The 23,976-nt window shown below is 45.3% G+C and overlaps 1 protein-coding gene across 3 annotated transcripts in view; it reads left to right on the top strand.

The window, feature by feature from the left end:
* Nucleotides 1–23,976, top strand: part of LOC104035902 (kalirin) — a 77,807-nt gene that overhangs the window by 44,555 nt on the left and 9,276 nt on the right. For 2 of the 3 annotated variants that reach the window (XM_075711050.1, XM_075711049.1), the window contains exons 14-15: nt 3,753–3,991; nt 4,897–6,051. In XM_075711050.1, the coding sequence (XP_075567165.1) occupies nt 3,753–3,991; nt 4,897–5,148 (491 nt within the window). In that variant the 3' untranslated portion in view covers nt 5,149–6,051. Of the gene's footprint in view, nt 1–3,752; nt 3,992–4,896; nt 6,052–8,364; nt 8,489–9,843; nt 9,904–20,362; nt 20,391–20,857; nt 21,030–23,205; nt 23,328–23,976 lie in introns of those variants that run through there. The other variant, XM_075711048.1, reaches the window with a different exon arrangement.

Genomic DNA, 23,976 nt, shown 5'->3' with positions numbered 1-23,976 from the left:
GAGATTTTAAATCCAGGCTCTTCCCAAGACCACATTGAAGCCAGGTTGCCATTGTATCTGCACAGTATCTACCACTTAGTCAGAGCAAGGCGTATCCCCAGGAACCTCCTATTCAACGTCACCATGTGCTACAAGAGGAGGACATGAGGTGGGACAAAGGCTGCCTCACCGTCCACCCCCTTAAAGGTCCAAACTCTGGGGCAGCAGCTGCTTTCAACAAAAAACAAAAGAGAGGGCAATGAAACATCTGAGCTTGTTTCTCCTAGCAACTGTGGGAGCTGTGCGTGAACAGGGGCCTTTCCAAAATGTCAGCTTTGCTTTAGGAATAGATTTGGGGTGGTTTAAAATAATATTTCAAATTAAAGTCTTGTTTCTAGAGAAAAAAAAACAAACCCCACACACTATCAACAAAAGTGTGGATTTTGAAAATAGAGAGGAATCAAATTCAGTTAACAATTTTGGCTTTTTCTTGCTCATGATTGGGTGAGGGAAAGAGGGGGAACCAGGACTAGAGGAAAAATTTAAAAACAGTATCTCTTTGTTTGTAAGCAACAAAGTGGGAATCATTACTTTGGAAGCTTCCAAAATTGTTTTGTACTACTCATTTCAAAACAGATTTTTTTTTAAACCGAGCTTATATTAGAAAAGAGTTCTGTATTTACAAACTTAATACATGTTCAATAAGGAATCTTACTTGCTTGAATCAAAATGTTCTGGCTTGGCACAATCTGCTAGCTTTTTTGATTTCAGTTTTTGGTGTTCTGTTTTGTGGACTTTTTGTTGCAAAATCTGAAGGGGGTCTTTCAGTTCACATCAAAACAAAGGTTCCCTTTTCTTCAACATCGAGGTTTTGTAGTCCTTTTAAAATTTTAATTTAGCTTAGTTTTACTTTTCAAAAGTTAACCTGGAAAGGGTTACGGCAAAAGCAGTTTATGACAGTTCAAAAACTATGGCTGAGCTGAGAAGGGAAATTATGTTTCACCTGTGATTTCAAAACTTGATACTGGATTTTCGTGACTTGGAATTGAAAGGGCCTCATACAACCACTGTAAAATGATTGCTTAAAGAGATTGCTGAGATGAGCAGTCTGAATTCTCCAGTTTGACCAGTTGGTACCAAAACTTACCAGTTTTGTGTCGGTGCAGTTGGCCTTGAATGAGGGCCTATTGGAATAAAAATAAGTTCCAGTAATGTTTAGCTGCAGAAATTTTTTTCAACCTTGTGAGAACTCCACAGACACTACTACAGAGGTCTTCTGTCCCTTCCACGTCTTTCTTTCTTATTGTTTTATTTTTTATATATTCCTCCCTATCCTCCCAGGACCTCCTTGTGAGCCCCTTTTTCTCCTGAAGCATCTTCATAGTCCCTATTTAGCCTGTCTTCTGTGAGGCCAGCAAGGAATTTGGTGGGTTAGGAACATAATCATCTGTATCTCTAAAGCTAGAAGTAAAAATAGATTTATATTAAAACACAGGCTTAAGGATTTACTTTAAACCTATAAATAAGATCCAAGAAAATGGTATTGTATCCAGTAGAGCCTGACCAGTCCAGAACAATTTAAGTGGCTTTTAGGATGTAATCTTATTGAGGCTGACTAATCTTTAAATACGTTCTTTAGCTTTGCATTTCATTAAAGCGGATGTTTTCTGTCTTCAAAATCATATTAAATCCACACTGAGCCAATGCTGCGTAAACTTAATAACAAAATATTCCCTGTGAGTTCTTGCCCAAGCTGTCTCCGATTTTTTTCTCTTCAAGGAAGCCCTAAAGAGTACAGGGCTACATACAAAGCCTAGTATTTGCATCCACAGTTCATAAGTGTGAAACTTGGTGCAATTACACTGTAATATTCAAGTTTTTCGTATTTTTCCTCGGAAAAGTAAAAGCTGCTAAGCTTGAGAAACAGCCTGTGCACCAAGTGATTTGCTATAGTGACTGTTCTTTTGTTTTGCTTTAAGAAGCAAGCTGTAAAGAAAATATGTCACTGATGGATGTATTTCATAAGGAAAATGCCCTTGATCTGTACCTTTTTTTAAATCATGTTTTGTGCGTTTTTTTGAGAGAGGAAGAGAGAGCACACAAGTACATGGACACTGATTTTTGCCAGAAGCCTGTAAGAATACTAACAGATGTTGAACAGGAGGCTGGAAGCCAGGCATCACTGTGATAGTTAACAGTGGAATTAGTAGTCACAAGTGGACACTCAACTAAATACCCTTTAAAAGCACTGAGTAGGATAGATTGTTTCGAGATAGACTGATAAGTATTCATTTGGGTCTTAACTGCTAAAGACCTTGCAGCCTAATCTACTGTATATACTAGGAAAAGGTCACCATCACCATCCCTGTCACAACTCACTGTCAAGGTTCTCCCCAACCTTTCTTCTCCTCAATGGCTGATCTGCAGCAGGACTAAACCATTTGCAGCTGCAGTTGAGGTAAGCGAGTGAAACTGGTAGTCACTGTGGCATAAATACAAATCACTCTGTGACAAGGGTCACTGCATAGGTTTTGGAGTCAAGTAATGTTTCAGATTGCTACAGGTCTATGTTTGTGTCCTCTTGAAGAAAATGGTGATTTGGCACCCTCCTTGATTTTTTTTTTCAGTGTCTTGTTCTTTAGTATTAAGTGATTTCTTGTCAGAGTAGTCCTGCCTTTCTCAGGAAGGGGAGTGCCAGAGAGTATGCTGTGTGGTGCTGAGCCTTTCTGTTTTTCTTTCCTTTTCCTCTTTTTTGGAAAGACATTCCTTCTGTTGTGGTTCCTTGGTTGGGCTGATGTGGTGACATTATGTCCTCTGTCTGCCTATTGCTAGACTAGTCTCTCTGCATTCCAGTAGGTCTATTCTGGTGCATGTACACAGTGTTAACTGAGTATAAATCATCCATTAAAGCCACATGACAAGCAAAAAGCAAACCCATAGGTCTGGGGATGGTAGTCTGAGCCTAGCAAATCTGTTCCTTTCCCATTCACTGTGAGACCCAGCCCTGATCCCTTCTCCTCCAAACATAACAAAATCTTTATTTCTTTACCATCTGGCATTTTTATCCTTCCTTTTCCCACTGTAAGCTCTCTCCATGACTATGAAATGTACATTCTCACAGGCAGACTTTTTTTTTTTTAAGGCTTATGAAGCTGCTTCATGTTGCTTGTGGGTAGTTTCTGGAGAGGTCTGGGCTGCTGGGATTAATGTCTTCATGCTGTCTATACTTTCTCACTTGCTGGTCATTTCCAGCGGTTTCCTTGAATCAAAGTAGTTAATATAGAAAGATGTAGAGAGCCAAGTTGCAGTGCATCATGTCTGAAGAGTATTCGGCAGTCACACTCTCTTGGGAATACGCAAATGAGACTTACTGGTCTTGACCTGTGTTTTCTGATGATAGCAAAATTCACTGTAAATGAGCTGTGCATCTCTTGTTCATGCTTTCATTTATTTTGACTACAGGAGGCGATTAATTTGTTCAATTTCAAAGAAAATGAATGCAATTATGTATGCTATGAATGGCAAATATTTTAGCCCACTGTGTTGGTTAGAGAAGCTGTTCTTCGCAGTAGCATGGAGTGCTGTGTTCGGTTCACGTGCAGTACAGTGTAAAATGCTTGTGTCCTGTGTAGCCATGCACACGCTGTGTGCTTCCTGTTCCTGTTTGGTTTGCAACTTATGTGTCTGTTCTGATTGAATCACCACACACGCTTTCTTGCAGGCCTTTGCAATGTCATTGAAAGCATATAGCTAATTCTTGTCCTCTTTTGCAGCGCTACAGTCTCCCATAGAGTACCAACGCAAAGAAAATAGCTCAGCCGTGCTGAGGCCCCAGACCGGTAGGGTCCCTCAGCCCAACAGCAGACCCTATTCTGCTGTTCCAGTAGGGTCTGAGAAGCCTTTGAAGGCTGCAAGCCGTAACCCATCTCTCCCACCCCTGAAGATATCTACCTCCAACGGCAGCACAGGGTATGAACACTCACAGCCCGGAGACAAGTATGAACAAAGCAAGGTACTGAGCTTATCTAATAAAACATGATCTCATAGCCTATTTCTTATACCATAGATGATCTGTGAAGTTAGCTTTAATTATCAGCTAACCAGGGCAACAGGAATCAACATACTGAAGCAATGGTGTAAAATGTGATTCGGGATTAAACAGAGACTGCGAAAGCTCTGGCATCCAGACGGGTGGCACTTCAGCTGGAAAATGGAGACAGAGCCTGACCCTGGAGCCTGGAGCGCTGATCCCAGTGTTTTTCGGGGCACTGTGTTTGCAGACCTGGTGAAGTGAATATCCATCTGCAGCACTGGCAGCAGCAATATTCAGGCTTCTCTAATATCCATTAACCACCCATTCCTGAAGAGGTCTACTCTGATGGTATAGAAGAGGTTAGACCTTTTTCCACATAACAGTTCACAGGGTGCCAGTTGAAGGTTATAATTTGGGTGCATGTGCACTGCACACAAACCACCAAAGAGTCAGTAACCATCAGCGGTGTTTGGACCCTACTGCTGGCTGCGGTTGACCAAAGCCACTTTCCAGTATGACCTATATTTAAGATCATGAGATGTGTGAGTATTCATTCGGCTTCTAACATTGAGCCTTCGTTGGTCTTTCCCCCCCTTTGGCTCAGCACAGATTGTTCATCTGTACCACCATACAAATGAGAACGTGGCTGGGGCACCGCCTCTAGCAGCTGTGAAATCTAATATGAAATAGGAGGCTGGTTTGTATCAGATTACTGCCGCCTTTCAGATCCTTAAAATCCTTTCCTACCAATGTGAACTTTAAGTGTTTTGTATCTTTTTCCCTGATACAGTTAGGCTGGAAATGAAGTGGTGGGATTGCTGCCGGAAAAGGCAGGTTCCTCAGTGCCACCTGCTCACCGGTTTCTGTTGTGTCCGTTTTCACAGACTGATTTGGGAGGGTGCAATGGGACCTCTTCCATGGTGGTGATTAAAGATTACTATGCACTGAAGGAGGATGAGATCTGTGTGAATCAAGGAGAGGTGGTTCAGATCCTTGCTGTCAACCAGCAGAACATGTTCCTGGTGTACCAGCCTGCAAACGACCACTCTCCGGCTGCTGAAGGATGGATCCCCGGCAATATCTTGGCTCCCCTCACTAAATCCACTACAGATAATAGCGACGGAAGCATCAAGTAAGTGCCATGTTGGCTTCGCTGGGAGCACTATGTGGATTTTTTGAGGAAAAAAAAATAAACAAACCCAAATGGTAGGGAATTCCTGCTGATTTTTATCTACAGTGCCATTGGAACAAGCTGAGTGGTCAATCCGCAGCATCGGGCAGCCATGGTGGATAGCTCGGGTTTTGCTTATTTTCATTTTGTGGGGTTTTGTTTATATTTTGGAGAGAAATAAAACCATAGACGGTTAAAGATACGTTTTACATTACACCATTTTACACCAACATGGACCTGCTTGGACTGGACTTATATTTATGTTGTATCAAGTTACTAATCTATATATTGGTTATAACAGCACCTAGCAAAAAAAAAAACCCCACAAAAATCCAGGCCCCCGTGTTGGACTGAGTTTCACTTCTCAAGGAGGAGAGATTTTGTTGTCTATGGCAATTTCCTTGTACAGCTTGTATCTTTTTTTTATTTTGGTTTGGTTTGGGTTTTTTTTCTGTTCGCAGTAACTTTTGTAATATATTTTTTGATTTGCAAGAGCCCCATCCAAGTACATTCCTGTATAAAGTATTTTGCACTATTTAAAAAAAAAAAAAGAGAAGAAACAAACTCATATTGATGAAGTCAGGTTGTGCAATATAATGGATAGTCGCAATGTTCATCATTGTACCTGTAATGTAACTAGTTTTAAATGTACTATTTTAAATATGTAAAATAAATTTTCACCATGAGCATGTTTTAATGAGGTAAAAGAACTAGTTTGACCCTTTTTTGGTTTGGGGTTTTTTTTTGTTTGTTTGTTTATAACATTTTGTTGCTTATTTAACAAATGTGTGGATATATATTTTTCTTTTCTGATTTTTAGAAATTTGTCAGTCTGAAATGACTAATGCAAGAAAGTGGTTTTTTGGTATTAAATACAGAAGGTACAACCCTCTTTTCAGTAATACCTGTTGATTTCTTTTAACATCTAAAATGACTAGATGGTAATGCATGACGTATGCTACAAATTGTGTTACCTTACACGAGTACCTCGAGGCGCAGAACTGAACACGAGGAAAGACTTTGTGACAGATTCACTGAAAATAATAATTTGAACTCTGCTGCAGTTTCAGTTAAGAGAAATGATGACTTTACCTGTCAGTCAGTAATGAATGCTACTGTGAATTGCATGTTAAGCCAAAGGAATTGCTTAGCATGTCTCTTGCACATCCGCCACAGCCATTCCCGGGTTCCTCTCTAACCACGATATGTAACCACGTGCCCTCACAGTCATCCATGGCACCGGGCTTCTGGTGAAGACTCTGATTTCATGGCAGCTGTACAGTCAAATTCCGCATCAAATTATGTAGTTGTATGAATCATGGCCAGGAAGGCATAACAAAATTGAAAGACACATGTATTGCACTTCTCTCTTTCTCAGTGCCGTGAGATTTAAAGTCTTAAATCATGTTTTCAGACTCAAACAGCTAAAACAACCCTGAAACCAAAAAGATGCTTGAATAATAGAAGTCCTATGGGTAAAAAATGACGTGGAGCAGGTGTTATCTTCAGCCCTGTCTAGTCTGCCAGATCATATTGACTAATTAGCAGACGTAATACAACTGTTTCTTCTGTTGACAAATACTGTACACAAAATATGTGGTCGAACCAGTAGTGTTGGCACCATGTGGTATTCACTGATAGGTCAGGGAGTCCATCAGCCACGTCCTTGAGTCTTACCGTATCTTAAAGAAAAACATAACAGTCCTGAAGTGTTGGATAACTTCCCCCGCTCTGCACATCTAATTTGGACCTTCTCCAGAAACGCCCAAATATCAGGCAGCACTTACTGTCCAGCTGAGATGTGCAGGGTGCTCTGGTGCTCCTTGTGCTCAAACATGACTGCCTGTGCCAGCTGTTTGCAGTGGAGACACTAATCCTGGTTGCAAAAACAGTCGATATGACCCAGTTCAGTCTTGTGTCAGTCGCAGCGAGCTGTTGGGAGGCCGTTAGCTTATTTCTTTTTTAATTTGAACTATTGTACAGCTCCCATCAGGTGCTGAAGTATAATGAAAAACTGCTTAGGAATCAGACGCAGTGTTCGTGGGGGAGCGTCGGCTGTGTGGGGCGTCCTTTGAGTCCTACCCTGCTAACATACTGCGTTTTATTGGCATCGCAGGTGATCGTTGGATTACATGCAACTTGCTTTGTAAAATGTATCAAGGTACGGTAGACATGACATGTGCCAAACATTGGGCTTAAACATGCAAATCAAATTTGCATGACTTAAAGGTGGGCAGATGCTTTGAACCTGGATCCCAGCTCATCACACTGCTGTTTTGAGAGCTTTCTGCTTTGGACAACATACCCCTTCCCAAATCCCCCCTAACCCGTCCACTATTTAAACCAAATGAAATCCATAATTAAGAACTGTTTTGGTTTTTTCTTAATTTTTTGTGTCTGCTTTGATATGCAATTTCTGTTGTCAACACGGCATTGTTCTTACAAAGGGTGACATGGTCTATTATTGTTTTCCAAGAGTAAGGTCATAGGAACAGTAATGAGCGGTGAAGAGTGTACTGGAAATTGTGCCTGCTGTGATGCTAGCCAAAACCCATGGACTGACTGATGTCCTCTCTAACTGGATTGGCAAAATCAAATGGGAAATTCTTGGTCTTGAGAGGCACAGCATTCTAGGAAATTACTTATCTCTTGGAAAGTTAATGATGTAGCTCCTGTTTGTTGAGCTATTCATGTTCTGAGCAACGTGTAGGGAGCAACACCTTGAATTTCTTAATTTTTTTTTTTACTTCGTCTACTGAGTAATCTATTAAGACCATTCTCCTGTATTTACATTTGTTTCACTGCTTTTAACCAACAAGACTGAGGACCGAATTGACCTTTTAACTGTAGCAAAATAAAATAAATTTCGATTTGTGGCAATGCAAGACAAAGTCCCTGAAACCAGATGACCAAGTTCTAGTCACCTGCTTCCATCATAGGCATTTTTTTCCTGCTCCATGCATTTAAACAGCAAGTGTGGCACAACATCTGCTTCGCAGAATTATTTGGTTTGGTTTTTAACTTCAACTCTCATTGCTCAGATTGAGATAGGCATATTGCCGGTGGCTTTCACCTTCTAGGGAATTGCAGTAATTGCAAATGTGGATGCTGGTTCCCCTTTTCAAATCCTTCCCTCCTGCTATGATTTGCCGTTTGATTGCTGCGTTTTTTGGTACAACAGGAAGTCATGTTCATGGCATACCCTGCGCATGAGAAAGCGGGCGGAAAAGGAGAGCAGTGGCAAAAATGAAGCCAATGGGCCACGTAAATCCAAGGATATTCTGGGGAACAAAGTCTCTGTTAAAGTGAGTAAGGCCATCTGAAAGCTGTGTGCTGCTCTCCTGCTTCCCATCCTTTTCACCCCCTATAGCATCCTCTCCTGAGAGAGGGAGGGGGCGGCGATTTTGTGTTTGGTTTTTTTTTGGTTTTGGAGGTTTTTTCCACTTCAGTTATCATTTTTTTTCTTTTTTTGTAGTATCCATTTTAGCAGGATTTTTGCATGCAAGATAAAATGCAGCCTTTGTTTTTCGTTTTCTTTTTCCTGGCATCCCACATGCAAGTAAGTAATCTTCATTAAAAAAGCAAGTATATATATGGTTAAATAACTGTTCTTAAAATTGGGACAATAGTGATTTACTGACCTCTGACCTAGCCCAATCTGCAGCTCCATCAGAGCAGCTGCAGCAGTGAGAAAGCCACTGGGTGAACCAATGGCCTTACTGAAGTTGATGAGTTTTCTTTAGGCCAGTATTTCACCACATCTTAAGATAAGGCGTTCTCAACCTTGGGAGGCTTAAGATTTTTGATCTTTGGAGATGGTCTCAGTGACCTTTTTCTTTCCATATTATCAGACAGGGCAGAGATGCTGACTCTGTCTTGCCAGGAGAGGGTATCGTGTGTGTCTGTGCGTGTGTGTGTGTGTGTCTGTCTCTCTTTCTCTGAGATCTCCCAGTGTGGAAAAGGTTGAGAACTGTGGGGTTAAGCTCCATCTTCTGCTCTGGGTGCCTGACTACTGTGCTCCAATTCAGAGGATCCATCCCTATAAACCGACCATGAGGCCTGCTCAGGACTAATCTGGGGCTTTCCCTCCCAACAGAGGCAAGAAAACACTTGTGATTTTGACACAACCAAAGCCCAGCCTTGATTCAGGAAAGCACTTGAGCATGTCCTTTGGATCCACCCCTCTCCAGGACAGCCCATGATTAAGTGTTTTCCTTTGCAGAGGCTTTCCGTCTTGTAAGCCTAGTGAAATAGCCATGGCATGTGCAAAGGGAGGAACCCTGCCACCGCAACCCGGGCACCCCTCGCACCCACCACGCGGCCACCCTGCAGCCCTGCAGCCAGCCAGGGAAGGACTGGGCCCGAGGGAGGCGGTTGCTCCAGCATGGTGGCCACAGTTCTTCCTCCTGTTGTTCCTCCTCGCTGTTTTTACTACCTGAGCGACTTGCAGAATCACTGCCTCTTCTTTGGCAAAAGCATGTCTTTGCCTTTGCTTCCCCTGTTTTGTTGTCGGTTTGGTTTTTGTTTGGTTTTTAAGAGTGTTTTCTGTACCATTACCCATTTCCATGCTGCTCACAACTCCTATGCTGCTCTGCCCTGTCTAACCAATCTCTCTTCTAATCTCTTGTTCTCTTTCTTCCTCTTAATGCTGCCAAACAAGGAGACAAACAGCTCAGAGGAATCAGAGTGTGATGACCTTGACCCCAATACTAGCATGGAGGTAGAGACAATCACCCTTGTGATTTTTTTTTTTTTTCCAAGAACATGTGCCTGTTTTGAAAATGCCTTTGCTGAAAGGGGAGCTGGTGGGTCTGTATCACTCATGGACATGTGTGCCACTTAAGTGTGAGTCACACAGAGCGCCAGTTCTGGTTTTGCCAAGTGGTGAACTTGAGTTTGAGCTGCCTTTGTGGTGGGAGCAGTGGAGGAAGCTGAAGAACAAGCTCCTGCTGAGCTGGAGGCTCACGTAGCCACCTTCAGTCGCTGTTTCCCACCTGGGACCTCATTCAGTGAAACGATGATGCATGCATGTCAACTGCCGATAAATGTAGCAGCTTTCTATATTAAAAACACCCCTTTACCTGGCAATAAGTGCTGAGCTGCTAGGCAGGCTTGTGTTATAAATCACTGGAGCAAATGTTGCACAACTAGTGCTTTAAATTATCTAGGAGATCAGAAAAGACACTATTTCTTTTTTCTCCTATCAGAGTGGGAAATTGCATTTCTATAAAGGTACTGAAAGAGAACAGTAAAACTGGTTGCATTAATGAACCTGTATCACAGACAAGGCTGATGCAGATGGGTGGACCCAACTTGTGATGCATCACACTGCTCTTTTTCCAGGGTGAGACCACTGACCCTGGTGGATTGACCGCAACGTGCCTTGTTGAGAGAGCCCGAAGGAGCTTAAAATCATAAGAGCTATATACCTGGTTCTCCTCAATTAATATCTTACAGGACCCATTTTTTTCTGTGTGTAGTGACCAAGCATTTGTATACATTGTAGCAAGGCTGAAAGAGCTTCCTGCTGAAACAGGCCAGGACAAGGGTCAGAGAGACATAAGTGATTTTGTAGAGATGACAGGGCAGGGCACTGGAGAGCAGGGGTATCTGTGTGTCCCAGGAGATCTCTGGGATGCTGTTAACCAGGCTGCACTATAAACATCCCGCAAAAGAAAGCTGATCTTCCTCCTGGAGGAAAAAACAAAGGAGGGACAAGTGTATTGAGATGCACCACCTCAGCTATTAACATGAAGGCTGTCTTTTATTTTAATTGTGTTGGCATCAATAAACACAACTTTGAGAAGGGGATGTGTACTAAAGGAAAGCTTTTGACCCAGCCGACATCCTGGAGATTGAATGTTGTTTACCACTAAAGCTGCATTATTCTCAGGAGTGTGTTTGTATTTTGAAAGAGCATTTTGCCAATCACAGGTAACAACTACAAGTATATGTATTTGTTACAAGGCAGTGCCCAGTTATTGCACATAAGTTGGTGTAAGCTTTAGATCATTGGAAATTGCCCTGCAGATTAAAGGGTGGCTGAGATACAGGTGTAATGTACAGAGCTGGGTGAGAATCACCACTCTTTTTGCAGAGGATTGCTGTGTTTTGACTTTGCTAAATAGGAGGAAGACCAGATGTTTTAAAATTGTCAGTGGAGTCCTTACACTGTCGGCATTTCTAGTCAGCTCTGGCATGTTCCACATGGGTCTTTTTGTTTGTTTGATTTGTTTTTTTTTTACCATGGTACCGTCTACTGCTCTTGCCTGCTCCTCAGTTCAGGAGGTACGACACTTTCTATTTAAACCAAAAGAGGCTAATTTGAAGACTTGGCTGTGGTATGAATCTAACTATGTGCCTGGTATGTGACTTGATTTACACTCAGAAACCCCAACCTGCATCTCCCAGGTCACTTACTGGAGGCGACGGTGTCACTGCACTGCACTGCAGTCCCCCGGAGCCACAATGTTCCTCATGGCTTGGAAAGTTCAAGTCTGCTTCTGAGCAAAACTCTTTGGGGCTGAGCAAATGTTTAAAATGGCAGAGGGAGAGAAAATGAGTGTAATTTTGGGGGTGACTTAACGCCAACCTGAGGTGACACTGCCCTGCAAGGAGCAGCACAGCCCTCGCTTTGTGCTGGTTTTAGTACATCTGCGGCCTGGAGTGAGTGCGGTCAGCTCGTTGGTCCAGCTAAGAAATATTGGGGGGGGCGGGGGGGAGGATTGCAGGTACCTGGTATAAACTAAACAAAATCATCCAGAGGGAGCAGAGCAAGGGCAGGTTGCTAAAATGCTGATGAGGGAAACAGCCCTAGAAGCAGCCGTGGGGAAGTCTAGTCTGTAAAGGTCTGGGGCATTCACTACTGGAAGCCACAGTTGTTCTCCCTTTCCCTTTATTATGAATGTTTTCATGCTCCTTTTCAAACATATTGAGAAATGAACTATATTAAGGCCTTGGGAGCTAAAGTCTTTTCTCATTAAAACAGAGGCAAGGCAAGCTTCTTCCACCGCCAGAGCCTGGTTGAGGGCTTCATCGGGTCTTGTAGGCTTTGTGTCCTAGGCTTAAATAATTGTTAAACAGCTGCACTACCCCTTCACCCTAACCTGCGTGTGCACTGAAAATCAGTAGCTCACCTGGTTTTCCTTTCCCTACTCAGCACAGTACGTCCCAGCAGAGCCGCTGGTGAGCTCCCAGGTGAGCTGGAGGCAGCGTGACTGGCTGCCCGAGGAGGGGGAAGACCTTGTCCTCACACCTGGCTCAGCTCATGACCAATTTTACAGACACTGGCAGTGCTGGTAGGAGAGCTGTGTCCTGGCCATCAACATTTAGAGGTGCATGAGGCCCTACGTGTGTCATTAAGGAGGAGTTGTCTGCAATTATTATTACAGCCAGGTAATAACAGGGCAAGTCACCTGGCTTCTTTTACAGGACTGTCGCCCCTGACATCCTTCTTCCTCCCATCGTGCATGAGAACGTGCACCCAGTGCTGGAACAGAGCCAGCAGTCTCTAAATGCAAAGCAGACATATTAATTACTTGGAAATGTCAGTGCAATTTACCTCCAGCCTACTCACTGCGCAAGAAGTTGGTAAGCTGGTTGTAGTATCCATGATGTCCTACAGCTACTGTGGTCTTTCAGATGTAGCTTTGCTTGCTGTTTATAAAATACCACATATCTGTTCAGTAGATTCCAGACTTCTGAAGCGCTTTGGCTTTGTTTTGTTCCAAGGGGAAACACAAAAAGAAACAAATGTGGAGAACATGTATAGTGAGAGCAGGAAACTGAAATACTGGTGACTGTTTAAAAGAGCTAAAATGCCATTACTGTGTTTTTGCCTACACAGAGACATGCTGGCCCTGGAGAACTTTCCATTCATTGTAATTATGAATAGAAATAGTATCTCTTGGTGGCTGTTTATTTTCTCTTTGTTTATTAATATGTAATGAAAATGCATAAGGACGGAAATGAAATTTGGGGCTTTTTTTCCCCTAGTTTTCTGCTTTGTGCTGTTGTTTCACAAAACAGAAGGTGCAAACTCACCTGTTAGGCATGTGAGTGTAGGAGCAGGCACTTAAGGAGCATGTGTAGCCACATGAGGGATAGAAGTAACCTGTATTTAAGAAAGATCAGAGACTCCCTTTCCACACGTCTGTAGCTAATTGCACGGGGACAGACAGCTCTGCTTCTGGGAAGAAGGTGTATGCCCTTGTGAATCACTAAATATCATCCACACCCAAGTCTGGGGTCCTGGACAACGACGCAACTAATTATCCTATAATTCTGTGTCGTAATTGCTCATGGGGTTTCGATATTACTGATGGGGTCATAAGTCAACTGTGCAGATCCCATCGGGCTACCTCTCTTGTCTAAATGAATGTCCTTCCAGCAGTCAGAAGATCTGACTGAGATAAACCTCACTAAATTCAGCAGCAGCTCTTCCAGGCTTTGGGGCAGACCTCACATATAGGGATCTGACATAACTCCAGATGTCTTGTTTCGCACAGCGTGACTCCAACTGCAGTGCGTTACACGTAATTCTGACCAACACACAACTGTCACCAAGGGTCTAGCATTTGTTCCAGTTTCTTAGCTGTGCAAAGGAGAGATGAAGTCCAGGCCCACCCCAAGTCAGTGGAAGTGCCATCATTAGATTAGTGAGCTGGGCTGTTGCCAAGGTATGTAAGTTGGGTTTCATAATCTGTTTTTTTCAGTTGACATTATAGTAGGTTAAGAAGTGCCCAGAGACACTTAGAGCAAGATAAGCACTAGGAAACATACTGTAGGGAAGATTATTGTTAGCCCACCAGCACCCTCATAGTCCGAGTGGTTGAAAAAGTAACAGTTTGGTCGGTAGAGAAGCATTGGCTCCAAGTCAACACTCAGCTTAGGGCAAGAATTCCCAAGTGCTTCAGGCAAATGCCTTCACCCCCTGCCTTGAGTTGTCCATCTCCAGAGCAGAACTAACATACTTTCTTTGCGAGATCTCATGCAATACTGGTAAGAAAGCCTTTCCCGACCTGTTACCACAGTATGAACGAGTACAATCCTGAGAACCTCCTGTGTGTCCATGGGGTGGTCTCCATGGGCAACACCACTGTCCTGCTGCCCTGAGCGGGCAGAGATTGCTGCGACCGACCAGGAAGGTGGCTCATCAGGTGTGACATAGCCTGAGCTGGCAGCACAGGCACTGTGGTTTAGCTTTTGGAAGAGGAAGAAGTGACCTACTTCATCTGCAGGAAGAGGGTAGAGTGCTACAACACGGTGCCTGGAGTACCAGAGACAACCCACAGCTACAGCCATTGAAGCACACCAGCCATTAGGGCCTCACAGCAAGAGCATGACAAGGGCAAGAGGACTTTTGCTTTGCAGGGACGCACATACAACAGTCAGCATCCCTTGTGCCTTCTCCATCAGTCTCAAAGACAGCTGAGCCTATCCACGCTGGATGCCAGAAGGCATCCCCCATCCCCACCAAAAGGCTGATGCCGTGGGATGTTTCATCAGACACCATTCTCCCATTTTAAATTGTATTTTCCCTTTGGTAGCATCTATCCATGTATAGCAGGATCCTTATTTGCTCCTTTTATCTAGAAATTTCTCCTGTTAATTTGTTTCTTTTTTGGGGCAGGGGAGGCTGGTGACACTGTGAGCTTGTCCCCCGTAAAGTCTCAAAGTTGATCTCATCAGAGATGGATTGATAGATCTTTTCCTACAAATTAGAGTTGGCTTAATTCCTCTGTAACTAATTTCATTTTTTTCTGAGAATCATTAATATGTATCTTTTTTTTCTTTTTTTGAGTGAGGGAGCAAGGAACATGCTGCTGACTGCTACCAGCATGTGCAAATGCATCAATATTTTTTTTTTAACTCGGTGAACATGAAGTGCCATGAAGTGTTTGCAAAATGCTGAGTTGCTTGTCTTGGAGTAAACGTGCCCTCTACTGTTTAGATAAAGCATGGACCTTATTACAGAGGGCTTGGTTTGCAGCCTGGCCTTATGCTTTCCGGGAAAAAAGTATTCTCACTCCTGTTTTTGATGAACTCCCTTAAAATGGGACTGAAATGTGGCGTTGGAAAAATCTGGGCATCCGCTGGGCCCTTCTGTGCATTGTGTGTGTCTGGGCTGGGCTCAGGCCTCCTCCAGAGAGGTGGGTTAGGCACGGCGAGGACACCTCTGCAACGGAGAGGCAAACCCTGGCCAAGGCGAGAAGCCCTTGCAGGCATCCGAGCTGCGCTTCCAGAGCATTTCAGGACCAGCCATTGGCATTGCAGAATGGTTTCTCGCTCCCCACCAGACACAGCGTGTGTGCACAAATGAAAGATAAGCTCTTGCTAAGAATTAGGGCGGTCAGAGTCACTTTGCAAGTGGACTTTGCTGCTACTGCCGCAGATGCCTTTCTATCTTTGTAACATGAGCTTAACAAATCAGCAAAGTGGCCCGGTACTGCAAAATACTGAGTTGCTGGATGCAGCACCTATGCTGCTTTTCTAAAGCCTGACCATTACACTGAAGTCACTTAGATCTAAGTCACTTAGATCCCTGCGGGTCCCCAAAGGCTTCAAGTACACGCCTCGTGTCTGTCTTGGTTTGAGCCCTGAAACAGCACAGGCTGGAGGCAGGAGAAGCAAGGTCTATTTCTGGCTTTTTTATTGAATAACCCTGACCTGTCCTCCCATTTCTTTATCTCACCACCCTCCCTCCAGCTCCCTGTCTTTGCCTGGCCAGCTTGTCACTTGAACAGAGGCCACTTCATGGTCTTCCTTTGTCACCTTGTGTGGGGTTTCCATTTTCAGCCGTCATTGTATGGGAAACAGAAACTCTCCTAGCTGCGGAGGGAGCGTTGTAAGTTTTCACCTACTCTGGACCAGGCTACAGGTATTTCATCCAATGGGAAAAATAAATTTATCTCATTTCAACTAAATTTATGTTCCCAGAAAAAAGAGCCAGCTGTGTTTCTTAACTGAGGAGTGACTGCATTGCCAACTGAGTTTCATCCCTTAGGGTTTGTGTTTGCCTGGTGTGGACTGACGCTGAAGATGGTGTGAGAAGTTTTTGCATCGGGTAGTTCCATCCCCATGAGTTTGTTCGCTCACAGGCCAGACTGGCAGCCACGGTGGTGCAGGTGCTGTTTGCTGAAGGGAGCCCTTGTCAGCGTGAGACCCCGGGCTGCCTTCCCCCACTCATGGCCACTGCGGCCAGGGATGCTCAGCTGAGGGCTAAGCTGTGAGATCCTCATTCAAACCGCTACAGACTGAGTGGGGTTTCAGGGCTGAGCCTCATGTTGCTTTTCGGAGAGAAGTGGAACTCCACAAAAGCCAGGTAACCAGCAGGGTTTGGTTTCTTTTTTCCACCTGGTAATCTCAAAGCAGCACAGAGCATTCCCTGAGGAAGAGATGCGCAGAAGCCAGGGCTCCTGCGTCACCCCCACAAACACCACCACTGCCCTTCAGCTTGTGTGGGAGTTCCCTAGGGCAAGCAGGGGCTTTAAAAAGGGGAGAAACATGCTGGAGAAAGCAGTCTTTCATCTGCTTTTCTCTGAGGGAGAAGTCCCTTGGATTCGGAGCCCACTGTGTTACCGTGCGAGCATCTCTGGCGTCATCAGGAGCCGCGGGTGCAGCATCCTGGCCCCCGAGCCTCAGCAGCTGCTGGGGAACAGCACCCCCCTGCCCATAATCCCCATTTCAGTGCACGGCACCTCACCCTGCTCACCAGCAGCCGGCCCCAGGCCCCTCGCTGGCAGGAATTTCTGCTCTTCAGAGCAACACAGCCTGGCTTTCATCTCTCTGTGAAAGCCCTGAGAAAGAGGAAAACTGGGAAGAGTTACTTGCATGGATTCTGACAGCTTTTCCAGCTTTTTGCACACACCATCATTTTCAAGAGGCTCTGGGAGGTGTTTGGCAAGTCTGTCCATCAGGGAAACCAGCCCCGGCACCGGCAGGAGGCTGTGCGGGCAAGCGGTACAGGAGCTCCCATCCTCTGAGAGCAGCAGGGCCACGCTTTGGAGCCCTCCTTTTCACCCACCGGGATTAAAAACCTATTTGGCAAATGAAGAAATCATCTCCAAAGGTCTTGCACTTAATCTTGAAGAACTCTGTGGAGTCTGTCATCTCCTGCCATCCGCCCATAGCCTGGAAACCCGACCAGCCTGCAGAGAGAGGCAGTGAACCCCCGGGGCCTGGGAGCAGAGCTGGCTTCTGGCTGCAGATCTGGCTGTGAACCTTTGCTTTCTCATTTCTGCTTTTCTCACCCCATCATTTGACCCCCTCCTTCAAAGTAGACTGAATCCCATTCCCTAATTAAGTGATGTATTGAATCACTTTGGTAGCACTTAAACACTCTCTTGCAAACAGGCTTTTATTTTTGTCTAAGCTTACAGCAGGCAAAAGCTGCAACGTGGCTGTGGGGGTGTCGTTAGGTAACATTTTATTAATTAACAGATGAAGCTTTAGCAAAGGAAATGTAAATTTTACCCATAGACTCTTCCAATATCATCTAGCAGCAGTCATTTTCTTTCTGATATTCCCATGGTGAGGCAAGGGAAAAAAAACACCGGTAAGGCAACTGTTATAAATGATTGTGCCTTGGAAGTCATTAGAAATGTATCATTATTTATTTATAGATATATCCATTACATTCATCATTGTAGCTGCATCTTCTAATGAATCCTTTAGAGTTATAAAATTAATATAAAGTGTTAGGAGCGTTTATTTCTCCTGATCTCTAATACTAGAAGGATGGAAATCAGTGAATAATAAGGGAATTTAGTGCATGCTGCAGGGAAGGAAGGGGAGAGCTTTGGAGGATAGATGTGTATTCCAGTTAAGCCAAAAACTACAAAAATGAAGATGTATGTGCAAATGAGCTGATGCCTGGGGTTACTCAGGTGATAAGTAGGTGGTTTCACTGAGTGAAAAGTGGCAAGCAATGGTTATCCACAGAGCAGCTTTTTCTTCCTTTGCTGTGTCGTGTGAGCGATACAATTTAATCACAAAGATCCATCTCTCCTTTTCCACATGCACAGGTGGGAGAGAAGATGATGTTCTTCATCCAGTGCCCTCTTGCACCCCGACTTCATCCTGCCCATGGGATCCAGGGGGCCGTACGTGGGTCCTGGACCCGGCAGAGCAGCAGTCGCTGCCTCTGAGCCCCTCACCCTGTCAGAGGCTCCCAGGGTGGCTGGACAGAGGTCCATGTCCTGGTGTTGGTGCCCAGCTGCACCCTTCAGGTGGGGCTTTGTGCTTCCCAAGCCAAACCAGGGCCAGGAGGTGCAGCCAGGAGGAGGAAGACCTGACACTGGACCCAAAGAGCCTGGCTGGCGCTCTCACCCGCTCAGGTTCCTGCCTGCCGAGCCGAGCCGTGCCATCCCATTGCAGGGGTGGCACACTCTCCAGCACCCCCCCACCACAGAGGTGCCCCCAGCATGGCTTTAAAAAATAAGAAGCCCTAACTATAGTAATAGTGATCAAATGTCCTCTCCGGGGATGTAGGCAGAGGTTGGCTCCTTCCAGGATGCTGGGAATGAAACGTTTGAAATCTCAGCACTCTTGGGAGCATGTGAGAGTCCAAACCATGACACTTTTGCCCACCAGGTACAGACCTTTAGGACTGATTGGCTACATGGTAGGGACTGAAACCTGCTTTGCCCACAAGCAGCAACCCCTACTCATTTCTTGAGTGCAGAGTGTAAAGCACTGGGATTGACCAGTTGTTTCAGCCAGTACTGTGAATGTTGTGTGCTCTGTAGATGTGTCCCAAAGGATCAAATTCTGCCTATTGCTAGGAGGGAGGATAGTCTCACATGGCAAGGAATTTGTTGATGTAAGGTATGTTTCTATGGAGAAAAAATGAAGCTTTGTGAGTGGTGGGTCCATGTTATGCCTGGTTCATTTGGGCTTTCTGGTGGTGATAGGGGAAAGCAGACCCTGAGGTCTCAGTGCTGGTACCAGAGGTTTGCCTGGGGCTATGAAGGAAGGCTATGAAACCAAAATGAACCTGAATATGCTCGAGGGCCTCTTTGAATGACATGCTGAACCATTCACCTTGGAATACTATTTATAAAGCCAAAATATAAATAAAAATCTTGAAGATGTATCTACATTATTTTGAAGGGTTATTGCTTCTGCTTTGTGGCCTTGTTTCTGAGCCTCTACAAAAACTCCCATCAGCATTGGCAGGCCACGAATTAGGTCACTGCTTCATTGGCATCTTCCAAAATAGCGCTGAAATAGATAGTAACAAAGATATTTAAGGTGAGATAAACCATACTGGTGTTTATGATGCTTGATATCAAATTATTAGTTTGAATTTGGATAACAAGGCCTTATGAGATTATTAAAACAGTTAATGAGGCTAAAACCTCTATACTGTTGTACACCACTATGTAGCTAGGGTTGATGCTGCATGTAAGAACTTAGTGGCACTGTCTTTGCTTTTCCCAACTTTGCTTCCAGGGTTACATGAGGTAATTGGCATATGTAGGCCACAGAAAGACAGTAGCTTTTCAAGTCTTTGCTAACTTGATCAATTAACTGGCTAGATAAAATAACTCTCGGTTATCCAAACCTAGTTTCAAGCTGGAAAGCTTCCAGCAGTCCAGTAAAATGAGTGAAATTTTATTCGTGTTAGACCAAGACTTGTTGGAGGACTGATACTTGCCAGTAGGCAAAAAGGCAGCAGTATTTCTTTTTTAGTGCTTTACCTTTTTTTTCCTGAAGCTGAGCAGAAGTTAAAAGACGTCTCCCCAAAGCTGGTTAGTGGCCAGAGTGCTGGTGAGATGCCCCAGGTGCATGGTGACTGCAGGCGCTGTGTGATGTGGGTCTGGAGCCGGGCACAGGGGAGCACAAACCACCTCTGGGAGGAAGAGTTAATGGCTTGAGCATTATCACCCAAGCAAAGAGAAAGCACGTCCACCCTCCTCAGCCTTAGTGTCGTGCCTGTTACCTGTGATGCTTTATCAGAGTTCAAGAAGCCATAGTTTGCATTGCCAGCTGTGCACGGGCTTGTTCAGTTGTCACTAGAGCTTGCTGCATCTGCCGGTTGTTGTTAGAGGTTGTTTGTAGCCACTGGTCACTGCTTCTGCAGTTCTGGTCAGGTTCACCATGGTACCTTGTGAAACCAGACGTCTCTTTGTCACTGTCCAGAAAAATAAATGCTTTTATTTCTTTGTATTTTTCAGATAATCAACCCCAATTTCATTCAAGAAGGTGAGTTAAGGACAGCTGTGCACTGACTGTCACAGAGGGGCAAATCAGCAGCTGTGATTTACTCCAGCGCAACAGCATGCTCTGCACCCATCAGCATTTACAGCAAAGGCAGCTCTCCACTGCTCGGTCCCCAGGGAAAGCGGTCCGTCAGCTGGCTGCTGGGCTCAGACAGCCTGGGGCCACAGGCAAGGCTGAACCCCCTAAACGTGCCTTCACAAAGTCTTGCCCTCCTGCCAGACCACAGGGCTGAGGGGGCAGACAGTCCTCTCTGCCTCCTTTGCTGAGCTGTCGACAACTGGCTTCTAGTGAAGGGGGAGTTTTGGTAACATAATCCCAGGACCCCCAGCTGTTTGGGACCCAGATCCCATAGTTGGTCCTATAATGTATTCTCTAGACTTGTATGGGGAACATCCTCACCTGTAGATTAAAAGAAGGTGTCAAGTTTGTGTCCCCGTGTTTTTTTCCAGTGGCTCCAGAGTTTCTTGTGCCATTAGTGGACATCACCTGCCTGCTTGGCGACACAGTGATGCTGCAGTGCAAAGTCTGTGGACGACCCAAACCAACAATAACCTGGAAAGGACCGGACCAAAACATTCTTGACAATGACAACAGCACAGCCACTTACACGGTGTCATCTTGGTAAGGTCCCGCCTTTGGATCCCAGCATAGCTGGTCATGATGGTCGTGTTGCCCTCAAATACGGCACCAGCCAGGCTACAAGGCTCATTAGAAATGCAGTTAATCAAGTCTGGCATGGTGTATCGGCATATTGTTGCACCACATGTCAGCTAGAAAGGGTCAGACTTTGGGGCTTGGGTAGCTCTATAGTTTCCTACAGAAACTACATCCACAGAGTGTGTTGCTGGCAGTCATGAGCTTGCTCTGGTTGTGCTCTACCCCAGGAGGCCATGACCTCCTGAGTTAGCTGCAAGCCAGAAGCAAGTAATGTTTCCAACATATTAGGTTGGCTAATACTGCCTCCATGTTCCCTGCTTGAGTTCGATGCCATGCTCACCTGTGGTAGGAACAGGAGTTGAGCAGAGCAAGCCCTCCCCGGCTTGCAATACCCCTGTCATTGGCGTTTTCTCATCTCATGGGCAGAGGTGGTAACTCCTGCAGTTTTCCTGAGCCCTTCCTCAGCTCTTCCTAAAAGAGCCTATATGTGCTCCTGGGAAGGCTACATCTGGCTGTGCTCGGACAGAAAGAAGCTTGTCATAATTTTCCCAGCTTGGCTTGGGGGGAGGAAAACCATCTTTACAACAAGTCCTGGGAAGATCTGAAAAGATGTGGAGTTGAATTCAGGTCAGGTAACAGCCTGCTGCTGGATGCTCATCTGCAGTTTATATAAGCAATTTGGGCCAAACTGCAGTGGAAATCTCCAGGAGGCAATCTCTCATGCAAACTTTTCAGCACTTCTGGCTCAGGCTGAGATGAATCTGAGGAGTACAAAGTCACTGAGAGTGAAAAATAAACACTAAAAGAGAAGGGATTTCACATGTTCAATAAAAAAATTACATCTTATCAAGAGCTTCCTTCAGAGACCATTGGCTTGTGCGGCTGCCCCAGAGCACCCAAAATTGTCTTTTTAGCCATTACTCAATAGATCGCTAGTGCCTTATCTTCAGGCTTCTGGCTGGGGTTGGGATGGGGGGATATTTCCGTACAGGGTTCTGTTTTCTATCACAGTCTTTCGCCTGTGCATTGGCTCCCTGTGCACTATCAGCGCTCGTATTGTCTCATTACTCGTATTTGTTTTTCAGTGAAGACACTGCCTGCCAAGGAGAGGCCCAGCAGATCAGTGGCTGTCTTTCTTACAAATCTTGCTGGCATGAGTGTCCCAATTGCAGGGGAAGGGGATATTTCTATCTTGTTTTTAACCAGCATAGTCAGACCAGCAAAAGCCGCAGCATCCTGGCAGTTATACCGGCAACCATGTCCTTCTGCAGTTTCCGATAGATTACGCATTCAAGAACTAGTCTACTTTTGCCATCAAGGAAATTTATTGTTGGCTCTAAGATGGGTCTCCAGTACAGCTAAAGCAGTTACACAAGCAAAATCCTTTAATTCAGGCCAACTCCCTTGAATTGCGTATTGAGGACTGCAATGTGCAAACCGAAGTGACTATGTACGGACATGCTATAAATTTACTAGACTCTGTAGAGCTGTTTATTTGCTCAGATTAGCCGAAAGATTGAGTGTCTCTCATGAACTTGGCGCAACGTTCTTTATCCCTAGCTGTTGTGAGATGTCCAGCCTTCTGACCTGGGCCTGGCAGCCTCATGAGATCAGCGGCACATGCTCTGGGTCTGAAGCTTCCCAGAAATGTCAGGCACCCTACGCTGTGTGACTGCCTTCTGCATCTGCAGGAAGCCCAATTTGTCTGGCGTGTATTGGACTTAACTGCAGAGGCACAGCAGCTCAGCATCTCCCAAGATAGGAAAGATGTGCCTGGGGAAATCTTTCCAGATATATGGAGTCTAAGCATCCAGCTCTGGACAGGCATAGCAAATGTTCAGCTTCTGGACTTTGCGTGCTGCCTGAGTGATCCTCCCCCGCCTCCTCCAAGGCCACAGCAGACAAGTAGATTTGCCTGGCAGGCAATTTGGACCATTCTGCTCAAACATTTCATTAATGGCCTAATCCTGACATACGGAGGGGTTGTATTTGGGTACCAGATTGCTGGAGGGATGTTCCTTCAAATCAGTTAACAGGATTTGTGTGCACGTGTGTTTGTAACGAGGCAGGACAGGAACTGGTATAAAAAGCATTAGCAAGTGAAGCAGCACTTTATAATCAGGGCTTCCTGCACCCACAGTGACTCCGGGGAGCTCTCCTTGAAGATCTGCAACCTGATGCCTCAGGACAGCGGCATTTACACCTGTGTGGCAACCAACGAACACGGAACCGCATCAACCTCTGCAACCATCAAAGTTCAAGGTAGCGCATCTGACCTTAACACCCAGGATTTTTCCTGTGCAGGGTCCCTTGGTGGGGGTTGGGAGCACACAGGAATAGCTGGTGCAGAGGCAGACGGACGTGGAGCTGTGCCAGGTGAATTGAGACATTAAAATCATACAACCCTTCCTCAGCCAAGACTCCCACTGATGGCTGAAGGCATCACAGACTCTTTGCGCTTGATTAAGTGGTCTGATATAAGCATCACATCTGGGAGATGAAAATGCATTGGCACTGTTTCAGCTTCTGCATCCTGCTCACAGCGCTGCTTCCCAGGGGCTCAGTAAGGTCAGCCAGGGGAAGCTGAGCTCCCTCGGGCTGCCGAGCCCCTCGGGGAGGATGCCCAGGCTGCCCACAGGGAGCTCTGCGCTGTACAGCCTGCCTGGCATGGGGGGACCTGGGATCCAGTGACACTGATTTTCAGCCTTCCCTCCTCTGTGCGGGACAGAGGAGGTAAGAGTAAGGCTTAGCCTGGGTGAACTGTTCTGCAGGAGCTCAACTCAGAGCCTAAATTCTCAGTGCTGTAACAAGTGACCCATCTAATTGTAATGAATATGAAATAATGAGTTGATGCTCATGACCCCCAGCTCTGGGAAGGGATCTGTTAGCATGAGAGATGAGGGGAGCCTGC

The sequence above is a fragment of the Pelecanus crispus genome, chromosome 5 (assembly GCF_030463565.1).
Source record: "Pelecanus crispus isolate bPelCri1 chromosome 5, bPelCri1.pri, whole genome shotgun sequence".
NCBI lineage: Eukaryota > Metazoa > Chordata > Aves > Pelecaniformes > Pelecanidae > Pelecanus > Pelecanus crispus.
Note: the sequence above shows the minus strand (reverse complement) of the source record. Positions and strands in the feature narration are given on the sequence as shown.